Source organism: Juglans microcarpa x Juglans regia, chromosome 4S, assembly GCF_004785595.1.
Source record: "Juglans microcarpa x Juglans regia isolate MS1-56 chromosome 4S, Jm3101_v1.0, whole genome shotgun sequence".
NCBI lineage: Eukaryota > Viridiplantae > Streptophyta > Magnoliopsida > Fagales > Juglandaceae > Juglans > Juglans microcarpa x Juglans regia.
In genome coordinates this window covers 13,768,368-13,792,220 of record NC_054601.1, presented here as the reverse complement: position 1 = coordinate 13,792,220, position 23,853 = coordinate 13,768,368, and the positions used below count along the sequence as shown (strand labels likewise).

The 23,853-nt window shown below is 34.1% G+C and overlaps 1 protein-coding gene and 1 long non-coding RNA gene across 2 annotated transcripts; both read left to right on the top strand.

Moving 5' to 3' along the window:
- The first annotated feature begins 17,083 nt into the window (after nt 1-17,083).
- On the top strand, nt 17,084-18,848 carry LOC121263426. Its single transcript, XM_041166306.1, has 2 exons — nt 17,084-17,563; nt 18,737-18,848. Exons 1-2 carry the CDS (start codon nt 17,084-17,086, stop codon nt 18,797-18,799), a joined length of 543 nt encoding a protein of 180 aa, XP_041022240.1. The 3' UTR covers nt 18,800-18,848.
- A 1,309-nt stretch (nt 18,849-20,157) lies between these two features.
- On the top strand, nt 20,158-23,313 carry LOC121263470. Its single transcript, XR_005940266.1, has 3 exons — nt 20,158-20,204; nt 21,461-21,505; nt 22,930-23,313. It is a non-coding gene; the product is annotated as an uncharacterized LOC121263470 (long non-coding RNA).
- Nucleotides 23,314-23,853: the final 540 nt, after the last annotated feature.

The window sequence follows — 23,853 nt, the reverse complement described above, 5'->3', positions numbered from 1 at the left end:
CCTTTTTCTTCCACCAACACTAGTGAAAAATATCTATAAAAGTAGTGGCATCAATATCCGTATATCATATAGCAATGTATAATTTAACAAAAAATGGAGAAAACACTCCTACATTTTGGACTAACCAAATATCTAGCTCGCTAATAAAATCTATGATCTAGTTGTTGTAGTGAGCCCTATGGATCGGAGTTGGAGATGCTTGGGTTCTCAAGAGCAAGGTTTTAAAAACCGTTCTGTTCCAAATTTTCCTTGTCGAAACAGTAACCGGCAAGGTGTGATGGGTTGTTCCGTTTCGGCTCAAATTCTGGTCTTTCATTCGGAACACGTATTCCGGTCTAGAATTGGGCTATATGGCAATTTGGAAAATATTCTGAAAAGGAAAGGACAAACTTGTAAAAGCCTTAATCGTTTTCTTCTATGCTGACATCCTGCTATATTTGCACCATGTCTCGTCTACACCATTTTCTTCTATCCTGACATCACATCTGCACCCTTTCCTGTACAAGCAAGTAACAGCATATATGCACTGTCTCGTCCATGGAATAATAGATTAAAATATTATCCCTTGAAAAGTAAGGGTAGCGTCCATGTACTGTCCTTTTTATGAAGATATGTGATTTTTTTAGCAGTTGGATTGAGAGCTAATTATAACTTAGAAATATTATTGAATTTTTTAATTATTTATATTTTTAAGACTTGTATCGATATTATTTTAGAATATAATTTCCATATATATATATACAATTTATCTATATATCGACTATCCTGAAACGGTACACCAAAATGTACCGATATCAAAATATTCTATTCCAATAATTCAACTCGAACGATCACAAGAACAAAAGTCAAATCTTTGCTCAAGAGCTCAAGCCCAGGTGGAAACCGTGTGGGGGTGGGGGTGAGGGTTCTGTTTTAAGGTAGAAGGTCATGTTGGCCGGGTTCATTTTGTGGACGGAAAATGCAAGAGAAAAGCATGAAGAGGTGAGGTGAATGGAAATAATTGATAGTGGTCATGCTCTCATCATCTTGTTGTTGTGATAAACACCTCACCCACATACAACAATAACGAGACATGCAGTTAAATATATATAGAAATACAGGAATCAAGCATACACACGACACAGTATTTAACATGGTTTGGCAACGTGAATACATAGACAGAGTTATAGATGATTTTATTTAGCAAAAATTACAATCACACAGTAAGTTACAATCAAGTTAGGTGGACGGAAATAAAGGATAGTGGTCATACTCACATCATCCTTTGTACATCATTTTCTCTATTATCTGATGCTACCACTATGAGCAACAACTAAATCGTTTGCAGTTATTTCAACTAGGATCATGCTAGATGGCCGCCCAGCTTTACCACTGGGCGTACCACTAGTTACAAGCTTTTTGTTCTTTTCTTTTGATTTTCTTTTAAGTATTTTTTTAACATTCTTATTCATTAAGAAAAAATACATAATTTCATTAATAATCACTTTCTTAAACATTAAGTAAAAATTAAAAATTAAAAAATTAAAATACATAAGTGGTAAGATTGGGCGGTAAGTTTGAGGAGCTACATTAGCATTCACTACAACACAATTGGTTTTTAGTGAAGGTTAGGAAATTGTGACGGTCTCTAGACCGTCACTAAAAGGTATTTTCTGTGACAGTTTCTGGAAACCGTCACTAAAGATAGAATGAGATTTTTTTACGTTCCAACGTATGGGAAATATGCGTTCGAACGTTACATATACGTTCGAACATTATGTCTGTTTATGTTTGAACGTAAAATGTTTTGGCGCAACCGTTCGAATGTTATTAATTTTACGTTCGAACGTAAAATGTTTGCACCAATGTTCGAACGTTAAGTAATAACATTCGAACGTTCATTGTAAATTTAAATTAAATGACTTTAATTTAAAAATTATGTGGTTTTTATTGTGCATAATTTGTGAACAAGTCTAAAAAATTGAATTGTATATATTTATATATACACACTTTGTAATATATAAATATATATTATTGATTTATATATATTTGAAATGCAGTGATTTAGTATTAAAGTTGAAAAATATAACATCAAAGAAGGTTAAAAATTGAAATTAAAAAACGATAGAAATATTCAATAATATTTTTCGTTACAAATATTAAAAATAAAATACAAAATTTGATATTAACAGTCAGATGATAACGTTATCCGCAAAAGTCGAACTCCGTACCTCCTCAGTCAAGGTATCAACCTTGTCGTTGAGGATAGTTACACGATGGGTGAGTTCGGCAACAGACGCCGATATAGCCTCGAGCGATCGATCGATCTTATGATCGATATGCGCAGTCAGCTGTGAGATGACCGCATCAACCCAAGCAGGCCGCACATCTCCTGCAGATGTACTCGGCGTATGCTGACTACTACTCCCGACATGACCTGGCTCAGGCTGCGTCGGAGGAACTAGATCCTCTACAGGGGGTGGCTGACGTCCCCTCGCCTGTCCAATGCTACGTCGATGCGTGGTCATGTCGAGGGGGCTCATCTGATCTTTGACCCGGTCCTCTGGCTGGGTCGGCACTCCCCGTGCAAGTAATAGTCGGCTGATGAGGACACCATATGGGAGATTATCCGTGGAGACGATGCTCGCCTCGTAACGGATCCTCTGAAAGATGTGCAATGGCAAATCTATAGGATCTCCACGTGCCACTCGTATCAAAAATTGTGCCCGAAGCCGACTAAATGTGGTTTTATGAGCCACAGGATCGACATTTGTTGCAACAATAAGGTGCAACATGCGGAAGAAATGCAGCAGATGGTTCTGGTTGAAGGCGTTCTTCCGCTCGATCTGCATGCGATCCCTCCCGGTGAGGATGTAGAAATCCTCGTCTCGGTCATCATCCCGAGCCTCGACGCCAGTATCCTCAGCCTCTGACTGGCCTGCATCTCTGGCTGATGCTGGCTCACATCCCCGACCAGTAGATGATGTAGAAGTGCCTACATCCTCACGGGGTGTCGAGTGTGCAAATGTCTCCACTCCTCGACGAATCCCAAGGTGCTCGCCGATGACATCTGCTGATACCTCAATGGAAACACCGCGTACAGTCACGGTGTGAGAGGATGCATCCTGAGGCATGTCACACATCCCCATATAGAATTCTTGAACCATTGAGGGGTATACCTTCCCCCTCAATGTGCAGATATTTCCCCAACCTCTACTGAGGAAAACATCTCTCAGGTTCGTCTGCTGCCAACAGAGTTCGTCGAACTCATTAATTAAGATCTCTCGCTCTACCATAACAGTACGAGCTCCAATACGGGCAGTGTCCGACGTGGCTCCTTCCCTCTCTCGTTTCCTAGTATGCAGTGGAAGAGCCATATCCTGAAAATAGAAAAGGAAAAAAAAAATTATTTACAATAATGCATTTTTTTGTATTAATTCTAAGATGCTCTGCCGTAACGTTCGAACGTTTTATCTATAACGTTCGAACATAAAGATAAAACGTTCGGATGTTTATTTATACGTTCGCACGTAAAATAATGTCAATATATTTACATTCGAACGTAAAACAAATACGTTCGAATGTAACAATGTACGTTCGAACATAAGCAGTAAATAAATATTGGCTGACGTACGTTCGGACGTTAAGACAAATACGTTCGAACGTATTTGTTTTACGTGTGAACATAAATATGGACGTCCGAACGTCGAAGCATGAATAATGTAGAAAATCATTACTTTCGGATGTTATAATCAAACGTTCGAACGTGGAAGCCGTAACGGCTTTGTAATTTAAACGTCGTACGTTCGAACGTCTTGGTGAAACGTTCGAACGTTTCGACGCAGAATGGCTGAGTCGACTCAGCCATTATTGAAATCTCAAAAATTTCTCTACACGGTTCTAAATACCGAAATGTCACCGTGGAAATGAAGTATACACTTCAAGAAACATTTCTACGGTGACTATTCGGCAAATGACTAGCCGTGGTGGCCGAAAAATGAAGTTGAAAATCCGACATCACTTATCCGGTTTAACACAAAACTCAATCCAAATTTCAATAAAATACATATTACTTGAATAAAAGATGAATGCCTACCTTTAGTGACGGTTGTGGCGGAGTTGACGGCGGCTGCGAAGGAGGCGTGGCGGCGTGCAACGGAGTAGACGATGAACGTAATAGAAATGTCGTTTCGACGTTCGGTTTTGGCCTTATATACACAGAACGTTCGAACGTAATTATTATTACGTTCGAACGTTTTTCAATTTAATATTATATTATAAATGTTTATGTTATAGATTACGATGTTATATAATATTATTGACAATTAGATTATTGGTTTTTTTGCGAGTGCTTGTTATATTTCTAAAGTTTAGCAATATGTTTATACATGTTGTTGTGATTTTATGCTTACTCTTGAAATAATTGTGATTATTGTTTGTGAATTTTGTGAATAGTTTATGAGCTTATGGTGTTTATTGATTATTTAATAAGTAGTATATAGATATAAATAGATATATAAAATGTAGAATACATATTATATTATAAGTTTTTATATAATAAAGAATTTAATAAGTAACAATTTAATATATATTATATGGTATAATTTATATATTATATACATTTATGTTCTCATTTAAAGTATTATGCTATCATACTATACAATGTAGTATATAGTTATAAATAGATATATAAAATGTAGAATACATATTATATTATAAGTTAGTATATAATAAAGAATTTAATAAATAACAATTTAATATATATTATTCATTTATATATATGGTATAGTTTATATATTATATACATTTAAGTTCTCATTTAAAGTATTATGCTATCATACTATACAATGTAGTATATAGTTATAGATATATAAAATGTAGAATACATATTATATTATAAGTTTTTATATAATAAAGAATTTAATAAATAACAATTTAATATATATGATTCATTTATATATATGGTATAGTTTATATATTATATACATTTATGTTCTCATTTAAAGTATTATGCTATCATACTATACAATGTAGTATATAGTTATAGATATATAAAATGTAGAATACATATTATATTATAAGTTTTTATATAATAAAGAATTTAATAAATAACAATTTAATATATATGATTCATTTATATATATGGTATAGTTTATATATTATATACATTTATGTTCTCATTTAAAGTATTATGCTATCATACTATACAATGTAGTATATAGTTATAGATATATAAAATGTAGAATACATATTATAGTATAAGTTAGTATATAATAAAGAATTTAATAAATAACAATTTAATATATATTATTCATTTATATATATTGTATAGTTTATATATTATATACATTTATTTCTCATTTAAAGTATTATGCTATCATACTATACAATGTAGTATATAGTTATAGATATATAAAATGTAGAATACATATTATAGTATAAGTTAGTATTTTTTAAAGAATTTAATAAATAACAATTTAATATATATTATTCATTTATATATATGGTATAGTTTATATATTATATACATTTATGTTCTCATTTAAAGTATTATGCTATCATACTATACAATGTAGTATATAGTTATAAATAGATATATAAAATGTAGAATACATATTATATTATAAGTTAGTATATAATAAAGAATTTAATAAATAACAATTTAATATATATTATTCATTTATATATATGGTATAGTTTATATATTATATACATTTATGTTCTCATTTAAAGTATTATGCTATCATACTATACAATGTAGTATATAGTTATAGATATATAAAATGTAGAATACATATTATAGTATAAGTTAGTATATAATAAAGAATTTAATAAATAACAATTTAATATATATTATTCATTTATATATATTGTATAGTTTATATATTATATACATTTATTTCTCATTTAAAGTATTATGCTATCATACTATACAATGTAGTATATAGTTATAGATATATAAAATGTAGAATACATATTATAGTATAAGTTAGTATTTTTTAAAGAATTTAATAAATAACAATTTAATATATATTATTCATTTATATATATGGTATAGTTTATATATTACGTTCGAACGTTAAATAAGAGTAGGACTATTACGTTCGAACGTTTCAGATTAACGTTCGAACGTTAAATAAGAGCGGGAAATTTCCCGCTCAAGGTTTCTGTGTGATTATTCAGACGTTCGAACGTTTAGACTATGCGTTCGAACGTTATTTGATGAAAATCACCAGAAAATTATGTACATGCGAACACCAAATATGTTAACGTTCGAACGTTACTTAAATTAGTGCGGAAAATTTAACTCTCAAATATGGTAACACTTTGATGAAATAAACGTTCGGACATTTATGTTAAATGTTCGAACGTTTATCTATAAATTTACAAACGTTCGAACGATAAATTGGGATACATTCGAACATATATGAGGAAAGTGCGGGAACTTTCCCGCTAGATTTTATGATATAAATAAGAAGGGTACGTTCGAACGTGTACTGTAAACGTCCGAACGTTATGAGCGGGTGAAATTTTGCCAGATAACGTTCGGACGTACAACTTAAACGTTCGAACGTTTAAACTAATAATTTGCGGTATTAATCAGTACGCGCACGGGAGGAAGCGGATCATTTCTTCTTCTCCCGTGCGCGCAACAGACAGAGAGAGAGAGAGCGAGAGAGAGAGAGACAGAGAGAGAGAGAGAGAGAGAGAGAGGGTGTTAGTGTGAGAGAGAGTTGAGTTAGAGAGTTAGAGAGAGTTGAGTTTTGGTAAGAAAATATTTTTATTTCTTATCTTTATTTGAATTTTATGATATTTATAGAATGTGTTTTTGTTATAGAATATTTCTAATAAGTTAGTGTTGTATTTTTTTGAAGGATTGCTTGTTTTGGGAAGTTGGAAGATTTTGATTTGTAAGAGGATATTGTGAGTGCTAGGTATATTTCTAAACTTTATCAATATATTGTTGAAATATTGTGATTATTATTTGTATAGTTTGTAAATAGTTTGTGAGTTTTTGTAAATATGTTGTGATATGAATTTGAAATATTGTGTTTCTTATTAGGTATATATTTTCATTAGGCTTTGTTAATACATGTTTATTACTTACTCAACTTTAAAAATATGTTAATACATGTGGCATGTTATTTTGTGAATATATTGTGAGTTTTTTCTAGTATGTTGTGATATGAACTTTAAATATTTAAATTATTATTTGTGAATGACGTTTGAATATATTTACATTATTACAAATAATTAATAAGTTCGTATAGTAGGAATCGTACGTTCGAACGTTTCAGGTTAACGTTCGAACGTTAAAATAAGAGCGGGAAATTTCCCGCTCAAGGTTTCTGTGTGATTATTGTACCGTTCGAACGTTTAGACTATGCGTTCGAACGTTATTTGATGAAAATCACCAGAAAATTATGTACATCCGAACACCAAATATGTTAACGTTCGAACGTTACTTAAATTAGTGCGGAAAATTTAACTCTCAAATATGGTAACACTTTGATGAAATAAATGTTCGGACGTTTAAGTTAAATGTTCGAACATTAATCTCTAAATTTACAAACGTTCGAACGAAAACTTATGATATATTCGAACATATATGATTAAAGTGCGGGAACTTTCCCGCTAGATTTTATGTTATAAATAAGAAGGGTACGTTCGAACGTGTACTGTAAACGTCCGAACGCTACGAGGAGAGGAAATTTTATCAAATTACGTTCGGACGTACAACTTAAACGTTCGAACGTTTAAGGTAACGTTCGGACGTACAAGTTAAACGTTCGAACGTTTAAACAAATAATTTTAGAACTTAATCAGTGCGCGCACGGGAGCGCCATTGAACATTTTTTCTTCTCTCGTGCGCGCAACACAGAGAGAGAGAGTTGAGTTGGAGAGTTAGAGAGAGTTGAGTTTGGTAAGAAAAAATTTTTATTTCTTGTATTTATTTGAATTTTATGATATTTATACAATGTGTTTTTGTGATATGGATTTGAAAAATTGTGATAATAATATTTTAAATTAAGTAATAATAAATAAAAGTAACTCTTTAAGAATTATAATAATTAAAATTATTGTATAACCATGGAAATTTAAGAATGATAGTGTAAGTATAACAATTAAAATTATATTTTAAGAATGATAATAATTACAATTATAATATAACCTTTAAAATACTCTTCAATAAAAAAGTCTTGAAACTACTAAATAAGTAGAGTTTGAATATGTAAATATACTTATTTATTATAAACTAAAGAGAAAGGAAATAAGGATCAAATTGATTCTTATATAAAAATTATATACTTATTGTCTATATAAGTAAATAACTCACTAAATTAAGTATAAGAATTAAGATTATAATTGTAGAATGATAATAATTAAAATTATATAATAACATTTAAAATTATATATAACAATTATAATCTCTAAATTTTGGTCTAATTGCTTGACTGTCATAGTCTCTTCGGCCTTGAGAGGAGTGTCGAGGTCGGACAGTTTGTGACGGTTAAGTAATTAGACCAAAATTTAAACATTTCATCAAGATCATTCTCCCTCGTTGTGTACAAGACACGATACAGGGGGTCACATAATCTTCCATCCCTCTTTAGTTTAACAAATATGGAGATATTGTTGTATGATTATATTGCTAGATGCGTGTGTCATTGCATAAATACCCTTAGACCCGTTTGGGAATCAGTGTACATTTATGTGTCCACTGATTCCTGAATTGTCTAGTGTGGACAGTTTGAGATTATATTATCTGTATTGCACATTTTTGTTACTCGCTACTTTCCACGTTTAATATGAAGTTTCGGTGTCTTCTTCATTGTTCTTCGGGTATACTGTTCGTCGGGTCACAATCCCGATATTTGAACATGTATACTTGGAGAATTATGGGGAGGTGCTGCCGAAATTTCTACTAACGTAGAAATTAGTAGAGTGACGAGATTTGTGCAATATGGAGAATATAATCTCGAATGGGATAGGACCAACTACCTTATCAACAAAGTAATGAGAATTGGAGCATGATATGCATGTGAATTTTCAATGTACGTGTTATTAATATATAGATGTTTTTAGAAATGGATAAAAATTGGATGCGTCTGGACGATAGACTTGGAAAGGATTACGTACCCTATGCATGTGGAGTAAGAACTTTCATTGATTTTGCACGGGCTTCTGCTAATAGTCGTGGTTACATTAAGTGTCCATGTCGAGGGTGTAAAAATTTGTGTGCGATAGGATTGGATGAAGTAGAGCGTCATATATTTGTGAACGGTATGGATCTGGGGTATACGCGATGGGTACTGCATGGTGAGCCGTATGAAGGGTCAGCAGATGTATTGGTCGATCATCACAATTATTTGCGGCACATGGATGATGATTATGAGCATGATGAGATGGAGGAGATGTTGGGTGACATTGGAGCTGGGATGTTTATGGATGAGGTTAACGACAATGCCTCAACTGGTGGATCAGGGACTGATTGTGAAAATTTCCCTTCACTGTGGGAAGATGCAAAGCGCGAGCTTTACCCAGGTTGTACAAAACATTCCAAAATGTCGTTTATTGTGCGGTTGCTTCACATTAAATCATTGTGTGGGATGTCGACGAAAGCAATAAACATGGTATTGGACTTATTTAACGAGGTGCTTCCCGAAGGGTCCGCATTGCCTAAGAACTTTTATGAAGCGAAGCAGTTGAGAAAGGGATTAGGATTTGAGTACAAGTCCATACATGCATGCAAGAATGATTGTGTATTGTTCTGGAAGGAGAACGAGGAGAAACAAGCATGTCCTGTATGTGGAGAGTCGAGGTGGAAAGGTAAGAAAAACGTTCCGGTTAAGGTGTTGCGGTATTTTCCCTTGAAACCTAGGTTGCAAAGACTATATATGTGTAAGAAAACAGCTCATGATATGAGGTGGCACGAGGAGAAAAGAGTTAAGAATGACGGGTATATGAGGCATCCAGCTGATTCACTTGCGTGGCAGTCTTTCGATAATCAGTATCCAGAGTTCGGGTTAGAAGCTCGGAACGTGCGCCTGGGACTCACAACCGATGGATTCAACCCTTTTGGGAATATGAGTACAAGTTATAGCACTTGGCCCGTGGTATTGATTCCGTACAATCTTCCACCATGGAGGTGCATGAAGGCGCCAAACTTTTTGTTAACTTTACTCATCCCTGGCCCTAGATCACCTGGGAATGATATTGACGTATTCATGCAGCCGTTGATTGAAGAGCTGAAAGAGTTATGGGAAACAGGGGTTAGAACTTATGATGCATCTAAGTCGACATCTTTTCAGATGCATGCTGCGGTAATGTGGACCATAAATGATTTTCCGGCGTATGGGAATCTTTCCGGCTGGAGTACGAAAGGGAAGTTAGCGTGTCCGACGTGTAATAAAGAAACTGCTAGTGAGTGGCTAAAATTTTCTCAGAAGTTGTGTTTCATGGGTCATCGACATTATTTACCAGCAAATCATGCATGGAGAAGAGAATGTGCCAAGTTTGATGGGAGAGTAGAGGATAGGATTGCACCAAAAGAGTTATCTGGAGAAGAGATAGTGGAACAACTGGAACATGTTAGAGCGAACAATTTTGGCAAAGGTCGGGGAAAGAACAAGAGAAAACGAGCCGTACCAGAATTGAATTGGACAAAGCGTAGTATTTTTTTTGACTTGCCGTATTGGTCGTCATGCAAGTTGCGACATAGTTTGGATGTAATGCATATAGAGAAGAATATTTGTGATAATATACTGGGTACATTGATGAGTATTAACAAAAAGACGAAAGACACGATCAAGACGAGGAAAGATCTTGAGAGAATGAGAATTAAACATAATCTGCATTTACGGGTGGAAGGCAACAGGGTGGTCATGCCGCATGCATGTTTTACGATGACGAGGGAGGAGAGGATGGATTTCTGCAAATGGTTGCAAGGTGTGAAGTTGCCAGATGGTTATGCTTCAAATATTGGTAGATTCGTGAGTCCTGATGATTGGAAAATCAATGGATTGAAAAGTCATGATTGTCACGTATTTTTGCAGAAGTTATTACCTGTGGGAATTCGTGGGAAGCTTACATCTAATGTACGTGTGGCCATATCTGAACTATGTATGTTTTTCAAGGATTTGTGCGCTCGGGTAGTAAATCGAGATGTGTTGTCGAAATTGGAAGAAGACATTGCTACTATACTATGTAAATTCGAGCAGATCTTTCCACCATCATTTTTTGATGTCATGGTCCATTTAGCAATACATTTACCGCGAGAGGTACTTCTGGGTGGACCGGTGCAGTTCCGTTGGATGTATCTAGTTGAAAGATATTTGGGTCGATTGAAGCGCACTGTTGGGAATAAAGCCAAAGCTGAGGGTTCAATAGCAGAGGCCTATATACACGATGAATGGTTAACATTTTGCTCTCTATATCTACGTGGTGTTGAGACACGATTTAATCGTCAAGAGCGAAATGCTGATCTTGCTACTCCGCCTCCTCGTGAGCTATCAGTATTTTCCCAGAATGTACGACCCTTGGGTGCACAAACAGGTTACGATTTAATTGATGGAGAGTTGGGTAAAGTTCGGTGGTATGTGCTAAATAACTGCCGAGAGATTGATGATTATCTTAGGTATGTCATTTCATTTCTTTGAATAATTATAGTTTTCTTTAAATTAATTAGAATTGTTGTGCTCAAAATATACTTCTTTTGCAACATGTTATAACAGTGACCACATGGACAAACTTAGGACGGAAGGCGTAGAAAATATAGAGGCAAGACACGAGGAAGAATTTCCCGGATGGTTTGAAGAACGTGTATGAACTAAAATTATATATATGTTATATTGTGAAATTTTTAACTCTGGATAATGAAATAATCAATATAATCTATTTCAATTTATAGATTTTGGAACAACGTGCTCGTGATCCCGGATCAATTTCTTCTGAATTGTATGCATTGGCCCGTGGTCCCTCAAATAGAGCACTTCGATATACTGCATGCACGGTCCGAGGTTATAGATTCCATACTTTGGACCGTGAACGTAATAGAAAGACTCAAAATTGTGGTGTGTTGGTCGAGGGGAGTCATGGAACAGATGATATTGACTATTATGGTGTCATACGTGATACTATCGGATTGAAATATCTGGGTGGGTCTGTAACATATGTCTTTAAATGTGATTGGTGGGATCTAGGCGGTGGTCGGGTTTCGATACATAGGGATAATCACTTTACGAGTGTCAATACTGCATCTAAATGGTACGAAGATGATCCATTCGTATTGGCTTGTCAAGCTACCCAAGTCTATTACTTGATTGATCCAATGAAAAGTGCTGATGAAGATAGTGGGGGGATAACTTGGCGAGTCGTACAAAAATTTGTTCCTCGAAATATATATGAAGCAGGAACGGGTGCAGATTACGAGAATAGTGGAGATGAAGATGACACTGCGATTGTTGAGGCATACCAGGAAGATGGAAAGGGTATTAACTTGTTTGTTGACCTCGGTGCACTCGAGTTGCTCCCCTTGTGTAGAGATGATGTCCCACCCGTACATCTCGACCCGTCTGTATTAAATGATCATTCAATTCAAGTCAGTGAGGAGGAAGAAGAAGAAGACGAGTCAGAAGATGAAGACGAATCAGAATCCGGGCAGGAGGTGGATAAAGATGATGAAGAAGAGGTGCATGATGATGATGAAGATGTTATTGATGGAGATTTTGAAACAAGCATAGAAAATTCATCTGAAGAATAAAAGTACTAAATATTTTATTCATATAGGTGACTATAAAATATCTTGAATTTTCATAATTTCTTCTAATTAATTTTCTTTGATATAATTAATTATTTTCAAGAATGCCGCCAAAACGACAACGAAGAAATGTGCCTCCGCCAAGTCCAAGTCCTGAACCCATTGAGGACTTCCCACTCGAGGAATCCGTTCCTGAAGATCAAGCTAACACAGAAGAGAACAACAGCCAGTCGACACCTACCAGTAAGGAAATATTGTCGTTGATAATTATATATATAGTTAATACTTTTTTCTCAATAACTATATAATTATAATTATAGTATATCTATTATCATGTAGTTGATGCATCTGCACGTCACGGTCGTGGCTATACACGTGGAATCTCTCTTGAAAAAAATAGAAGGCATGGTAAACTGAAGATCACAATTCCTGATAATTCCACTGGAGGAGTGGATGATAGTGCAGCAGCGCTTTCCTCCTATATTGGCACATTAGTTCGAGCTTATGCTCCATTTTATGTGCGCTCATGGCGAGATGTTCCGAATGAGATTAAGGAGCACATTCGAAGTCGTGTGCTGGTGAGTTTACTTTTCAGTACATTTTTTTAACCTAGATTAATATATTATATTTTTTCCTGATTCCCTTATTAGGATGAATTCGACCTCGACTTTGGCCGTAGCGAGGATTTGAGAACCGTGAATGAGTTGATGGCTACACTATTCCGACGTCACAAAGGACGATGTCATGACCACTTCAAGAAGTTTGAGACGTTGGAAGAGGCTGCGCAGTCTCCTTTTCAGCAGATGAAGTTAGATGATTGGAGAAAGTGTTGTGATCTTTTCGCATCTCCAGATTATCAGGTATTTTACATTTATCTCTTTTAATTATTTACATTCATATTCGTTTTATATATTATATGTATACATATTACAATTAACATTTTTAATATATTTTGTAGCACTTGAGTTCTACAAATGCACAGAATAGATCCGTTATGACTGTCCACCATCGTGCCGGTGCAAGGTCATTCCATCGTCTTGCTGAAAAAATGGTAATTAAAAAATTATAGAATTCATTTATTTTCCTGATATTATTTCTGATAAGTACTAATATTATCTTTTTAAAATTGCTAATATTCTCGCTTTTTTAGAAACGTGATGATCCTGAAAACTTTTCCCTCATTCATGTCTATGCTGCTGCTCACACTAATGAGCATAGTGAGTGGATGGATCCTGTCGCTGCAGATAATTATGTAAGCAGTGTTAATTTTGTTAAATAAATTATTTATATAATATTTTAATAGTTTATTTCTATTTCTTTTAATACGTTACTAATTATTTACGATCATTACCTTTTAAATTGCAGAGCAAAATGTTGGAGATGCAGTCGGCTTCTGAGGAATCATCTCCTAGTGACATAGACATATTCACGCAAGTGCTCGGGCCGCAGTCTAGTATGGCAAGAGGTTTGGGACGATCTATCAAGCATAAATGTTCATCCTCCTCAACCTCATCGGCTTCACAAATTAATAATCTTACGGCAGATTTAGAAGCTGCACGGCGTGAGAATGAGTATATGAGGTCCAGACAACAAGAGTTAGAGTCTCTCTTAGAACGACAGTCTCATTTAGAGACGCGTTTGCAGGACCAACAGAGAGACCAGGAGGAAAGAATACGCAATGAAGTGCAAGAGCAAGTGCAACGGGAGATGATGGTGCAAATGGAACGTGTTATGTCGTTGCAACAGAATCCCCGTGGGCGAGGGAAAAAGAAGAAATAACTTTTATCAATATTTCTGACTAGTTTTAATATCTAATTTTGTACTTTTATAAGACATTGTTACTTCTTAATTGGGTATGTAATATGATACTATTGGTATTATGTTTTTAAATTTTATGAAATTAGTATTTCTGATCTGTACGTTCGAATGTAAATAAAAATCGTTCGAACGTTGGTTCACACTGTAACAAACGTTCGAACGTAAATACAATTGAATCGTACGAACGTTAAACTATACGTTCGAACGTACTCACGCTTAAACGAACAAACCGTTCGAACGGTAAAGCGACGAACGTTCGAACAGAAAACTTGCATTCGGACGCTCCTTCGTTTACATTCGAGTATACGTCCGAACATTAAACGCGCTACGTTTGAACATTTACGTTTTCGTTCGAACAAATATTCGAACGTTTAATGTAATTAACGTTCGGACGCATTAACATTCGAACATACATTTTATACGTTCGAACACGATATCCAACGAACGTCAACTTCTCTCATTCGAACGCCAATCGGTCAGGTATAACGTCCGAACGTTTGATTTTACGTCCGAACGTTATTTTCTGTGACAGTTCATAACCGTCACCAAAAAATGAACGTTCGAACGTTGTACTGAACGGAACACTTCCAACCGTCACTAAAAATATTTTTTGTGACGGTTGTACAGTAAACCGTCACCAAATGTTTTCTGTGACGCACTTTAGGTGACGGTCATGGTGACGGTTTCAAACCGTCACCAAAAATTTTTAGTGACGGTTTGCCATTTTTTTGTGACAGTTTTCTCTGTCACAAAATACACATTCTGTTGTAGTGATTTTCCTTTCAACTATTTCATAAGTTGACGCCCGCTAGCTTGAGTAATTACCGGTGTCTGAATATTTTTTTGAAAGTAATCAGTATTAGGGTACGAATTTAGTAGTTTAATGGGACTTACTTTTTTACAAATAAGTTACCTAAGACTTGTCTATTTAGCATGGCACTAGCAACGCCCCCACCTCGATAGTGCCCTTTATAATTTTGTCAATGGCGTGAACCAATATAATATGCCAACCTCCACGCCACTTGCTGGCAGAAATTACTAATTATGACCCACTTAATCCGCTCTCCCATTCAATATAATTAGCGAGTTCTTTGTCCAAATTGGTTGAATTGCTCCAGCTGAGAAAACCTTTCCAAGTCTTTCTATAACTTTATTGTGTCGGATAAACCTAGTTTTTAACGACAAGTGGATCACGTGAACAAATGTCTTTTCAGAAGACCCACGTTTTAAATTATGTACTAAGTTGAAAAGTCTTAAGTAGTGGTTGAAAGATTCGAAAAGATAGAGATAATAAAGAGTGAAGTTGTAATCAAAAGTACTCAACTTGATCAGACTTAAAATACATTAACTTAGCCATGTGGAACTCGTACTTATTAATAAATTCAACAGGAACTCGTAATTTTTCTTTTCATATTTTTAGCCCTGTATTATCATATATAAAGTGACGCGCGGCCTCCTCGTTTACCAGAATATTGTCGTTCTATTGAGTCGTTGTCCATTTCAAATTTTATTCCTTCTAATTCCACGCTCACCACGCACCCTCCATTTCTTGACTTCACAAAGTTAATAATGTATCATATCGGTATGAACAAAAGTGGGGGAATCAGAATCTTCCCTTTGAGAGCGTATGATCATGTTCACATGCATGCATGAAGTACATGATCGCCAACTTAAAAAAGAGGAGTACTTTAATACCCCCTTAGCTGCCATTAGTGGAAACTTCCCTTCAGCTACCTTCAGCAATTTGAAGGGGGAGAAGGTCGATCTCATTTTTTTTACAAGTCCAAGTTGTTAAGTCGTCATCTGTATAAAGTGAATAAAAAGAGTACAATGAAGAGTACTGCGCTTCTCGTGACAACTTACTCTTGGCCACCACGTAGTAAGTTTATGTTTAAAAAAGAGGAAAAAAAAAAAAAGAAAAAAAAGAAAAGAAGAGAGTTTATTACTTGGTGCAATGAACCATGCAATAGAATCAGACCGTCTACGTACGTACTGACATTAAAAGGAATGCAACTGCAGCCATTTTTTTTTATTTTTGCAGCGATTCATAAATCGCCGGGAAATGACGTTTTTCTTGTAGTGCGCGCTAGAACTGATCCTGAAAAACAAATCGTGAAGTGTGTAAATTTGCAATAGAAAATTACAAATTGAAAGCAAAACCAAAGCTTTTTGGATTCTAGTTACAGTTGGAATTGACTCACTATTACAGATAATTTTTTTTAAAACGACTTGGCCATGTTTCTCGATCTGTGTAGGATGATGATGTCCAGCTTGCAGGACCTACAATTATAATACAGGAAGAGAGTAGTTGTAATCTAAAACCAACTTGGAGACTTTTTATATTTATTTTTTTGATATATGAGGACCAGTTCTGTACTTATTTCTAAATTCAAGTGTGAGCCGTGAATATTCGAATTTAGTATTTCATGTCACGCCAATTTCTGTGCAAGTGGCAGTGACACCGTTCTAGCTCTAACTTCTGCATAAATACGAGAGTTGTCCATGCAAAATTATTGTAAGGGAAAAATGGAGGAGATCCGCGAGGTCGCTAAAGCTTATTACGTAAACTTGACAGAGCAGCAGCAGGAGAAAGCTCAGGATGATTTCAAAAATATGAAGTTGGAAAACAATAAGAGCATGAGCCTAACTGATTTCTTGGATTTCTTCCTGCAAGACAATTATCCAAAAACTGTTGTTTGTTCTTTGTTCAAGGATCTAGACGTAAATGGTGATGGCAACCTGGATTTCGACGAGTTTATCACCTTGTTCTATCTGTATCAAAGCAAGAGGCTACTGTATTGTCGTGGCTGTGAAACGTTTCTTAATGGACTGTATTTCACTTGCATCAAATGCTTTGGTTCCACCGGCAATAGCTATGACCTCTGCTCCTTCTGTTACCGGAACAAAAACTTTAAACACCATAAAGATGCAGTCTTCTTGGACAACTACGCTTTACTCCGCCGGAACATCAAATGCTCATCGGAAACGCCAGTAGACCCAGTTCAGGTACCGTATACCATCTTTGACTTTATAGTTAGTTTAGTACTAAGGATCAATCTCAATGCAACCATGTCCGCTAGATTTTTCCTCCGCACGCGCATACACACATGATGGCTCAATCCCCCCCATGCCCTTTTTATTCTGATAGAGAAATATTTTAGCTACAAAAATGATTACATAAAAGTAATCTTACAAATTAACGTGGCTTAATATGATTTGTCAGATTATAAATTTACTTTTATTGCAAAACAGATCTGACAAATCACGTGAATACATGTGAACTTGTAGAATTTTTTTTTTGTAATCCCTCTGTAAATTTGAGTGTTGGTCACATTAAGTCCCGCTTATTTGATGGATTAATGTGAGGATACTCGAAAACTCTGTCCTAAGCCTAATATATTTAATCACATCCCTCTCTCGTTCCATCATATAAAGCCTCCTTCATTCACATAAGCTTGACTCGACTGATTTAAACTTCTTCTAAATTAAGCCTGTGACACATAAAAACGTATATTTCGATGTGTATAGAAACGTATAAAAACTTTTTCTAGCTTGTGTATGTATGCAGTATAATATATGTATGTATATAAAATATAAACTATATACTCCTTGTTTAGCACACATGCGTATATATACAATAAGATTATATGCTTAAAAATAAAGCTAGGTCCCAATCAAAATTATATATATATATATATATATATATCTTTTGGGTCCAAAACATCGATCCAATTCTATTTTTTCTCTCATTCACATTCCAAGAACCACATATGGGGTTCGGTCACTTCGATGGTTATTAGTACTGCAGTTGAAAGATAAAGTATATTACGAGATAATTTTGAATTTGGATCCTTCTCAGATCATGTAATTCTGGTTCCATATATGCCTGTATATATATAACAAAAATTTTCTTGAATTCCCCTTCTAATAGCTGCAACAATTTTGTCATGCAGGAAAACGATAATAAGATCAAAGAAGACCGCGTAGATGAATCTGGCCAAGTAATTCTCTCATTAATCGATCGACTAATTATATAATATGTCTTGTGCTTCTTCTTAGATATTGTAAATTTGATTAATTTTATTTATATCTCTTACAATTTTTTTTTTTTTTTAAAAAAACAAGTTAATTTCTTAATCGTGCGTGACTTTTTGATAAAGCAATTGATCTTTGGTGTAGGTCAAAAACGATGAAAATGAAGGTCAATATGTCTCTGAATTATTATCGGATCATCAGGTATAATTGTCTTTTACTTAAATGGTATCGTTATTGTTTATTTTATATATACCAGTAAATTTGAGTCTTATGATCAGTACTCTTGTTAACATGATAAAAGCGATATATTCTTACCTAGCTAGGCTTGACTTCTTAGTGATCATATATATATTTTTTTATTTAGGAAAACAGTGCAACTCATGAAGCAAATTTAGATGACTCTAATTACCAGGTAATCTCTCATATATATATATATATATATATATATATATATATGTTGTCTTCTACTAATTCTTGATCTATCTCGTGTTTTTTAATTGTGTTCTACACTCACATGATGTTTCATACATTTATCGTGGTCAATTTAATTATATCAATATTATAAAATATAAAAACAAGAAGATCATAAGATTAACAATAATTATTTGCGAGCTTGTGCAATTTTTTTCTTTTTTCCTATGCAAGTTTTGTAAGGGTGCCACGCGTAGAATCCTCTCTATTTTAACTCGGAATGGATAGTACCAACCCGTCCTGATATATCCCATTCCAATTTTATATTGAATTTGGAACGAGTTGAAAGTTGGAACAAACCGATTTCGTTATTACTCCAGTTGGGTTGGAATTCAAATCAATTGGATCAGAATGACAGGCTTCCAATATAAAATCAATGTCCCTTCTTGATTACATTAAAAATCATACTTATATTATAGGATAAGTGTGAGAATACTCTAAAATTCTTTCCTAATTAATCCTAATATATTCAATCATATCCCTTTCTCATTCAAACATATCCATCTTTGATTCGCTTACACTTGTCTTCGCTCAGATTTTTCCCTAATGAAGTTATTCTATTATCCACCTAGTGTATAGATCAGTGCACATTATACATCACTTAAATTGTAAGAATATTTGATTTGTAAGATTCAAATTTTAAAATTTCTCTTCTGAATCATATTATAACATGTTAGCACTTAATTACTACGTATGTATATCTCTACAAGAAAAATGAACGTTTGTGATTATTTGCGATGAAAATAAATTTATTTTAGCAGAAACTAGTCATTTTCATAGAAATTAGCTAGTCACAAATAAGTAGTTTTCTTGTAATTTGGTCACAAATAGCTGGATATATCCACAAAGGATAATTATAAATAGAATTTTTCTTCCCTAATAAACAATACACACACATATATATATAAGCTTGACTTGGCTCATTTGAGCTCTTCAAAATAGCATATATCAACAATTGCATAAAGTTTTAGCTTATGCACATGAAGTGTATATAATATGGATGTATGTGCATGGGTACGTATCATGTGTGTTTAAATTTGTGTATCAACCATGCATGCGTGACTTCTTGCTGACCAACAAATATTTTTTGATGTAGAAAAATGAAGAAAATGAAGTCGTCGCAAATGCATCTAACCAGCTGGTAAAACTCTCATTATAATTAACATGTAATTGTATTTCCCTTCTTTCTTTTTCCACGTGTCAGGTACATGTTTCCCTCACATGCACTTAGATGACGTGTATGCCGACCGATTTGTACGTCACCCTATTAAAAGCCATATGAAATATAGATAATGAAATTACTTATTAGCCTATGTGTGACTTCTAATCGATGATAAAACAAAAATTAACGTAGTAAAACGATGCAATGAAGAATCTTCATTATCTTGGTTTTGTAAGGGTAGCAAGGTCCCAAATAGAAAGAATCCACATTATCTCACTTTGAATGGATAGTATCTAATTAATACAATATGCTAAGTATTAATTTTTATTATTTCACAAAATATTGTCAAGTGAAATGATCAAAATACCTTATATTTTATATTAAATGGATACTATTCAGTTTACTTGAGAGGATATTTATCCATTTTACTTGAAATGGGAAGATTTATCGTCCATTAATTCCGATATATAAACATACACACGCGCACGCACACACAGAGATATATATATATATATCTCTGTGTGTGTGCGCGCGCGCGTGTGGATTGAAGACTAAAAATCCCTATAGGCCAGGGACGGTAGGGATTATGGTGCTAGTCGATCACCAAAGGCTTGCTAGCAATGTGCCGTGTTAGACTTTTCGCAACCAAGACCAATTTACGGATCTAGCTAGAAGACCATCCAAACCAAGAAGATAGAAATGAATATAATTTAATGAGTAGTGTTATATATACTTACAGTTTTATTTACAAAAAACGTGTAATCAATTTATTAGATTTCTTTTGAAAATCAAAATTTTAATTTTCAAATTTTATAATTCTCAGCATATCAATAACTGACACGTGAAGAAATAAATTTTTTATAAGTTTTTATTGAGTACAATTAGCATTTCTAGTACTGTCTTCTACTTCACAATCTTAGGTCCAATACTTTTGTTGCACACACATGATCTATACATTTCATATATAGTAATACTATATATAGTTGTAGAATGCGTAAGTACCACGCAATCATTTTAAAAAAAAGTGGGATCTATTAATTTTTTTCATGTGAGTCCCATATCTATTCACTTTTTTTAAAAAGATTGCACGACACTAGTCCATGACTATAAATACCATTTATCTTTCATATGTACCAGTCAATTTGAATCTTATTACCATAATTGTTAAAAGGATGGAAACAATTCTCAATTATATGTGAGACGTTGTTACTAATAAAAGCAACTTCTTGATGCAGGGAAAAATTGCAAATCAAAAAGTTGCAAACATAAATCGTTACCGGGTAATTCTCGCATTCACTTCTTCCATGTGATATAAAAGTCAAATATATACTATATTAGAATTCATTGTTTGATATGTGATTTTGATTAAGTTGATCAAACTTTAATTTCTTGGATAAAATAATTGGGGTGAAAATACTTTTCATGACCAATTAATAAATTCATATGTGAAATAATATTAAGTAATTTTGCTTTATCTAATTAAGGATGCGAAACAAGTCATGTCGTGTTGGTTCATATCAATTTTGGCTTGACCAAAAATCAAAATAAATAATAAACATGTTGGACACATTTGACCCGAACCCGATAGTTTATTATATAGGTCAACCTGGCAAAACACATAAATCCATTTATTTATACGGGTTGGATCAGGTCAACCAGACACCTCACATGACTCATTTGACCCGGCTATGATGCAAGCAAACCTCTTGAGTAAATTCTCTATGCCTACCGACGGCACCCCTCATTGATCAATCTTTGAAGGCATATGTCTCAATAACATCTTCGACATCATAAGCAATATCTCTTATGCTTTCAACCCAGTTGTTTATGCATGGTCTCATTTTCATTAAGTTTCGCATCTACATCTTTATGTAAACATTGGATTCATTTGAGCTTAGTTCGCAACTGTTTGACTTGGTTGCTCACTCCAGTCAAGTATCTTGCTTCTTTAACGAATAGATCACCAAAAATTTTCACCCTAGAAGAGACAACAACATCGACTATTTCTATTCCCCCAAAAGAAAATGAATTGACCCACAAGCCCGAATACTCTCTCCCCTTCATTTAGATAAACTAGATTTCACTACGACCCGATTCTTGATTTGGTCAATTTGGGCCGACATGAATTAACCCAAACTGGAATACTCTCACCCTAATTTTGTTATTGCATGTCTGATTTGTGTTAAAAATTGACAGCCTTAAATCTAATTAATCTACATTTCATACCAAAAAGAATAAAGAAGTTGTTCTCTATGGGAATGATTTCTAATGGGGTAACTTGAGTCTATGATTATTAAAAGCACGGTGATGACTATTTAGGAGTCGTTTGGATGGTGAAATGAAATGAGATGATTTTATATGAGTTGAATAAAATATTGTTAGGTAATATTTTTTAATATTATTATTGTTTTGGGATTTGAAAAAGTTGAGTTGTTTATTATATTTTTTTGTGGGAATTTGATAAAGTTGTAGTGATGAGATGAGATGAGATGAAACCATCTCTGATGACTATTTAGTCACTTGTACATGAAACCAATTTAAATCTTCATCGAACTATTTCTTTGTGGACATTTTTTTTAATTTCGGGCATGCAAGCAAGATAAATTAGAATGATGAACCAACAATCTCCATTTAATGTCTCAACTTTGTGTATATGCTCTATAGAATTACACACTCATCATATTTGTAACTGTCCAAATTTCAGAATCGCGAGCGAGTTGGCAAGGCATTTTCAAAACTAGGAGCAAACATCACATCAAAAGTAACAGGCAGCTTCTCAAAGGCTACTGACAGTACCGATTGCAATGTCATGTGATGGTTATCACATAAAACAGATCTGGCAATTGCTTTAAAATTAGAAGTTAATTATTAAGTGAAATGTTATTTCGTGTTCAGTACTGATCATTTGTAGCATTATTAATGTGTGCATGCATGCGTACAAATTGACTATATGCCATATTGTATCGTAGTACGCATTATTAGTACTCTAGCAAGATATTGTATTGTATTATGCCTTCATTGTCTTATAAATAAACATCATCTTGAATTTTGTAAACAACTTTGTTGTAGTAGTTCAAGAGTAGTTTAATTATGGCTAATTTCCTTATAGTTCTAAATAGGGGTTACATGATTCTAATTGACGTTTTGGTTTTCCATACCCTAAATTACCATATGGGTTAGGGCATAAAACATAAAAGCTTGGACCGAAATACTAATTATCCAAATATAAAATACAAACAAATAAACTCTTTTCCTAGCTAGCTCATGATGTTCTCTACAAATTAAGGGATGCATGTCTAGTACATATTGCTTTCTATTGACATACTTCTACCATCTAAAGAGTCTTAAAAAGTTGGCTAACCATCAAAATGGGATGAGCCAAAGCAGCATATTAATATCACTAATTGTGAAGCCAACTTTTCAATATCAAAATGGGATGAGGTTACAATCCCAAGCACAATGGAGGTACTCATACTTCGCCACCACTTGGTGGTCCAATGGGAGGGGAGACCACTACTCTATGAAACAGTGGAGTAAAGAAAGGTGTTCATCAATGTGATCAATACCGTATAATACATTTCTTTATATAGAGCATTTACATGTTTGAAACTATATACTAAAGAAGGAA

Bases quoted from the DNA above. Each gene is read 5' to 3' on its own strand.
- LOC121263426 (XM_041166306.1), top strand. From the start codon at position 17,084: ATGGAGGAGATCCGCGAGGTCGCTAAAGCTTATTACGTAAACTTGACA. The intron at 17,564-18,736 runs GTACCGTATACC...TCTTTGGTGTAG, and splicing joins CGCCAGTAGACCCAGTTCAG to GTCAAAAACGATGAAAATGA.